Source organism: Triticum aestivum, chromosome 6B, assembly GCF_018294505.1.
Source record: "Triticum aestivum cultivar Chinese Spring chromosome 6B, IWGSC CS RefSeq v2.1, whole genome shotgun sequence".
Taxonomy (NCBI): Eukaryota; Viridiplantae; Streptophyta; class Magnoliopsida; order Poales; family Poaceae; genus Triticum; species Triticum aestivum.
Window position 1 is genome coordinate 690,141,844 of NC_057810.1, and position 6,904 is coordinate 690,148,747.

The 6,904-nt window shown below is 47.8% G+C and overlaps 1 protein-coding gene across 1 annotated transcript; it reads left to right on the forward strand.

Annotated features, from left to right (window-relative positions):
- Window positions 1-1,289: 1,289 nt before the first annotated feature.
- LOC123139308 (probable cinnamyl alcohol dehydrogenase 5) lies at window positions 1,290-5,897 on the forward strand. Its single transcript, XM_044559114.1, has 4 exons — window positions 1,290-1,539; window positions 4,014-4,641; window positions 5,216-5,369; window positions 5,526-5,897. Exons 1-4 carry the CDS (start codon window positions 1,442-1,444, stop codon window positions 5,741-5,743), a joined length of 1,098 nt encoding a protein of 365 aa, XP_044415049.1. The 5' UTR covers window positions 1,290-1,441; the 3' UTR covers window positions 5,744-5,897.
- Window positions 5,898-6,904: the final 1,007 nt, after the last annotated feature.

The following is a 6,904-nucleotide window of genomic DNA, read 5'->3' on the forward strand; positions in this document are numbered from 1 at the left end:
GCCAGCACAATGCCCTCCACCACAACCAGTGCTGCTGAGCTGTGAGGAGTTTGTGGCACAGAACGCTGGCCCCTCGCCGGTTAGTTCATCCCCAATCTATTCACCCAAAGCATGTCATGCCTTTCAACACAGTCATATATCCCGTTAATATGTCTTTTCAACATGCAGGGAACAGGTGGGTCTACCGTTGGCGGTGGTCTTCGCAGCACTCCGGAGACACGGAGCCCGACCACTCCGATCCACGGAGGCGGAGGTGGAGGCGGTCTTGGCGGTAGCGCTGCCGCTAGCAATGAGGACCTGGGCTTCGGCGGTCTTGGCGGTGACGACCTCCACGGTGCTCGACGTCCTGGCGCTTAAGCCTAGTGTGTGGTGATGATGCTTGAGATGACTTGTGTGTGGTGATGATCATTTAGAGACTTGTGTGTGGTGCTTTTCTATATGCTTATGCTTATGTTGGTTGTGATGATGATCATTTAGAGACTTGTGTGTGTGATGATGCTTATGCTTACGTTCTTTGATATGTGCTGCTGATATGTGCTGTTATATATGTGCTGTTATTTGAATTGAACTGATTTGAAAACAAACAGAAAAAAGAAAAAAAAATCAGAAGCAAACTATGCCGACGGCATAGGACTGGCGTGAGCTCCCAGTTGCTGACGCGTGACACCTATGCCGACGGCAAAGCCGACGGATATGCCGTCGGCATAGGGTGCCACGCGTCAGCAACTAGGAGCTCTGTGGCACACCTATGCCGACGGCCTGGCCGTCGGCGTACGTTTTGACTAAGCCGACGTCCAGGCCGTCGGCATAGGGGTGCCACGTGGCGTCCTGCGGCTGGCCTAACTTAACGGTGGCCGCCGTTAGGCGTGATTGTTGATGTACGGCCCCCGTCGGTGTAGCATATATGCCGATGGCTTTTCTATGCCGACGGCCTCCCTGGCTGTGCCGACGCATATGTTGCCAACGGCCCTATGCCGACGGGGGCCGTCAGCATAGGTCTATCCCGACGGGACTCAGGGCTATGATTCCGGTAGTGGCAGTCTTGTTTTGCTTTCACCCCCTCGATCTAGATGGAGACGGGGAGGGGAAGAGAAGTCTGGCAATGGCATCGTAGTGCAAGTGGAGACCCCGTGGAGCACGAGTGTGTAGGCCGAGAGGAAGTGTTTTGTTTCCTCTCGGCATGCACAGCACAGCGACGGGACAGCGGCACTGTTCACACCCACGCCGCGCTCACCACAACCATCCATACCTCTCGCCCGACCGGCTCAGCAGTGACGTACTTGGCATATTCGAGATAGCATAAAAGGCGGCCATCGGAACTCCTATCGCCTCATCGGTCGCCGTTGCAGCCACGACAACACAACACAGACGCACCACCACCACCCAGCGGAGCGGAGTTACTCAAGAACTCTCCGGCCGGCCGGACCTCGCGCGCGTCAGCATGGCACCCACGGCGGCGGAGCAGCACACGAGGAAGGCGGTGGGACTGGCGGCGCGCGACGCCTCCGGCCATCTCTCCCCGGTCGCCATCACCCGGAGGTACGCACGCAAGCCAGTCGCTCTCTCCTCTCGTACTTACGGTTTTGCACTTGTCCGGCGGTGTAGCTTGCACGCAGCACGCCTCCGCATGAGGCAGCGCCGCCGTACGTCGTGCGACTATGCGTGGCCGGGCGCGCCGATGGACATGGCGGCACGGCCGATCCAGTTGGTCTCGGCTACTTTTTCCCTCATGCCCCGGCCCTTGCTTGCATGCACCATGCATGGTTCCTCTGTGGAAAATAATGTAATTTATTCTCGTTATAAATTGTCGCGTGGCTGACGATGATTTACTACGAAATTAGTAATCAGCAACACCTATTTTAAGGAGGGAGTATGATTTTAGCGAATTTGTGCGGCTAAATCCAGTATATATTCTCCTTTGTCTTGACACAGGTTCCCAAATAGTCTGTGGCATGTAAATTTGTTTCTCTAGATTTATGTACATGTGTTGCTTTCTGTGTTATTTTTTTATATGAAATTCGGTCTTAATTTGCAAATAGTATGAGTAATATCATGTGTCCAGTTCAACCGTAACAAATACAAGTTTGGATTATCGTGTGTCCAGCACAACCGTAACGTCGACACCAGCCTTTCTTGTTTTAGAATCTTCAGGCGTTAGTTGTAAAAGGCACGTACATACATGTGATATGTCACTCTCATACTTGTCACTGCTATTCCACTGCCTCTGTTTGTGTGGCTTTTGTTCTTCCTACGTGTGGTATGAATCAGGTGGCTCATGTGGGCAAACCTCAACGGCACACCTGTTCCAATGACTTCATTGATTACCACTTTAGTAGGACTTGACATGTTAGGACTTAGGACTGGCCGACAAAGAGGTTGTAGCGTTTTTTCTTATTGTTGCTTGTTCGCTTATTTGGATTGAAACTTCATGTTCAGAAGAGGATTTAGTTTCCGAGAACTTTTGCTAGCGAATGAGCTATGCAATTTAATCATCATCACATCTTTCGAAATAGTGAATACCTAGTTATTCAGGCTCATTTGATGCAATCATGCAAATGTACCGCCGCAAGTTTGTCATAGAAAATCATTTGATATTTTTATTCTATTTTTACACATATCCATATAAAGTAATGCTACCAAAAATGTGGGCAAACCGTACGTGCCCGTTATGAAGTAGTTTGCAGTAGGAAACAAAAGATCTGTGTAATTTGTAGATGGTGCTAGTAGTTTTATGTCGTCATCATAGCCGCGCTAGTGTGCTATGAGCTGTATAAGGTGGTTGATGGACGATGAGGATGTGCGGTCCTACCACTTGCTTTGCAAATTATTTTCTAAATTCTCTATTTTTCCAAAGATTAATAATTAATAGGCAAGTCCGAACAAATGATTTTCTAAAATCTCTATTTTTCCTACAATTATGTGATTTGTTCAAACGAGTAAAATCGTTGTATGAATGATGAAATTCAGTAGTTTGATTAGACAAAAAAATCAGCAAAAAGAATTGATCATTTGCACTTATGACTGATTGTTTGGCTTTTGAACCTTGTTGATCATGTGGGCGTGGGTGAGTGTTTTTGCCAACTTTGTTCTTGATGGATTCAGTTATCTAGAGCCAGACATCTGCCTCTTTGATGAAACATAAAAAAACTAAGACTAGTTGCATCACCGAGCAATGAAATGAGTTGAGTGACAAAGCCATGATTTACTAGTGAGATTTATTAGCCTGGTTTACACACTAACATTTACTACCTCCATTCCCAAATATTTAAAGTTCTACGTTCAGTCTAAATTGAAATTCTATAAGTTTGCACTAGTAGAAAACAGGGCTTTCGTTCGGGACAGATAAGTTCATTAGTCTCGGTTCAGTCATGAACCGGGAATAATGTGAGCATTGGTCCCGGTTCATGCGGCAAAGGCATTAGTCCCGGTTCAAATGGGACCTTTAGTCCCGGTTGGTGCCACGAACCGGTACTAATGGGTGTGATGCCCATTAGTACTGGTTCGTGGCACAAACCGGTACTAAAGGTCTAAACCTCTAGTACCGATTCGTGCCACAAACCGGTACTAATGAGGTTTGAGGCATTAGTACCGGTTCGTGCCACGAACCGGTACTAATGAGGTTTGAGGCATTAGTACCGGTTCGTGGCAAAGGTGGACCTCCAGGCAGCGGCCACGTGGACGGCCTTTAGTCCCGGTTCGTGTAAGAACCGGGACTAAAGGGGGAGGCTTTAGTAACGACCCTTTAGTACCGGTTCCAGAACCGGGACAATAGGTCCTTTTTCTACTAGTGTTGACAAATCTATAGAAAAATATACATTTTTTATAACCAATTTGGTTTATTTAGTTCATCATAAAATATAGTTTCATACTGCATACATTTGACTTTGTAGTTATTGGAAAATTTTCCTATAACTTGGTCAGACAACCTAGATCTTCAAATATTTTGGAACAGAGGTAGTACTACGTAATAGCATTTATTTTTATGTTCATGTTTCTTATGAGTCTTGCTTCAGGAGCACTGGAGATGACGATGTGGTGATCAAGATTCTCTACTGCGGGATCTGCCACTCCGACCTACACAGCATCAAGAATGAATGGAAGAACGCCAGGTACCCCATGATCCCTGGGCACGAGATCGCCGGCGAGGTCACTGAGGTCGGCAAGAATGTGACCAAGTTCAAGGCCGGCGACCGTGTGGGCGTCGGGGTCATGGTGAACTCATGCCAGTCCTGCGAGAGCTGCAACAAGGGCTTCGAGAACCACTGCCCGGGCATAATCCCCACCTACAACACGGTCGATCTCGACGGCACCATCACCTACGGCGGCTACTCCGGCATGGTGGTGGTGCACGAGCGGTTCGTGGTCCGGTTCCCGGACACCATACCGCTGGACAAAGGCGCGCCGCTGCTGTGCGCCGGCATCACCGTGTACAGCCCCATGAAGTACCATGGTCTGAACGCTCCCGGGATGCACCTCGGCGTGCTGGGACTGGGCGGGCTGGGACATGTTGCGGTCAAGTTTGGCAAGGCCTTCGGGATGAAGGTGACGGTGATCAGTTCGTCGTCGGGGAAGAAGCAGGAGGCCCTCGAGCGGCTAGGTGCGGACGCGTTCGTTGTCAGCAAGGATGCCGACGAGATGAAGGTATAAAGATGTTTTTTTCCATCACCAATTTTTTTATTCAAATCTGGTTTCTGTTAGATTAGTATAATATTGGGTACAACCAGATATATGGTACTTGAACTCAGAAACAACCCTAAACGAAGTACATACAATTATATGCCTCAAAATGCTTCTGAAGCCGCAACAAGACTTGTCAACTCGCACCACCATAACTCCAGCTCTTAGTGCTAAAATTTGTCCTTTTAATGGATTTACCTCTTGTGGAACCCGAGGTTTTTGGAAGTGGTTGACATCGATAAATCCAGCCATCGAAATACCCGCCAAGACATATAGAGGTAAAAGAATCGTTGAATCAGCGCAATAGTAGACCGCCGTGTACGACAGAGATTGGCAACAACACCAGGTATATTGGCGGGGGGATCACCCCTATCTAGGTAGGTAGGCATCCACGGGTCGTACCAAGCCGGCAATGTTACTCACAAAGGCTCGAAAGAAGAGCTTGTTGAAGAAGACGATGTTCCCGCCGATGATGACAGGAAGCTTACTGCTTGATGCTTACTGCTTACTGGTTAATTTAAATGTGTCGTCTTTGCAGGCTGCAATGAGTACCATGGATGGCATCATAAACACGGTGTCTGCAAACATCCCCATGGCCCCTCTCTTGGGGCTACTAAAACCCAACGGCAAGATGATCATGGTTGGCCTCCCAGAGAAGCCTATGGAGATCTCCCCTTTTTCTCTGGTTGCCCGTAAGTCCTCCGACCTCACAAGCCTAGCTATATATATCCTCTCTTGTCTAACCATTTTAAGAAACCATGCATTGCATTATCGACCACAGGCATTTAGTTTTGTGCGTAACTGACCGGTGCACATACTGACGTACGTGTGGCTGATTTAATGTACAGTGAACAAGACCCTGGCCGGGAGCTGCATCGGCGGCATGAGGGACACCCAGGAGATGCTGGACCTCGCTGCCAAGCACGCCGTGACGGCGGACATCGAGGTGATTAGCGCCGAGTACGTGAACACGGCCATGGAGCGCCTTGCCAAGGCCGACGTGAGGTATCGATTTGTCATCGACATCGGCAACACCCTCGACAAAGCCGCCGCCTCCTCCGAGTGACTCTTGTTCTCTGTTTTTGTCAGCAGTACGTAACAAGAGAGACAATTAATCTAAATTTATATTTGTGTGTATGAAAGCGTACGCCAGCAGGTATAGGCGCTACTTGTTGTATTTATAATTTTATTATATGTGAAGGAAGACATTATTACATGAATTCTTCTTGAGCTCTTTGGCAGATGTTGCATGATATCCCAAGAATGAGCCATATGTGCTATACACCATCAGTTTTCGAACCTGGCTCTCCCCTAACGTACTTAATCGTATGTGGTTCTGTTATTCCAAAATAAATAAATTGGAAGATACATCATTGTGTATTAAAATGAAAACACTATTTATGGTCCTTAGCTGTGTAGGAAGTGTAGAAAGTAAACACCATCAACTTGGACACCGTTCATTTTGATTACGCCCCTTGTACTACCAAAGTTGATCTCTCCATCTAAGAATCTTTTCTATTGACAGTCGAGGTGGCCCATAGTTTTTGTGTTTTTTCGCTTGCTTGACGGGAATACTCGGTGCATTGTTGAAAATTCAAAATGGTTGTAATTGGAAATTACTACTCCCTCCGTTTCGATTTACTCGCCACGACGAGTAAATCGAAACGGAGGGAGTACTAGCTAGAGAAATCATGCATGCTAAAGTAATGAGATATCACCTAAGGAGGCGGACAGTGAACCAGTGGCTTCTCCTCATATGCTGCTGCTTCTGCTTCCATGTGCTGCTTATTAACAATTGATATTGTTGGAAATTAAAGAGCCAAACGACCCTAACGCGGAATAAGCAACCAAATAACCCTGTGTCTTAATACATACATCAGCTCATGCCTGGATTGTATTAGTATGAAATTTAGCCGGCATTCAACTGAACGGACGTACGGGTGAGAGTTAGAGCTATAGTGAGTGAGCTGCCATGGTGGTAGGTTGGGGTGTCAAATCACATCCACACTCCATGACCACTCGTCCAACCAACACAGCTCAAATGGCTCACGACCTCGCGCTTTGTCCCGCTCCTGAGTTTAGCTTAATTCATCCATGTCCCGCCTCCGTTTCGGCCACATTGCTCGCTTTTGTCGAGCGATGCAACCTGTCGACCAGACTACGTCGCAACCATGTGTTGCTCCACCGCCTGTATCCGCCATCCAAGCTGATGTGCCATTACAGCCCG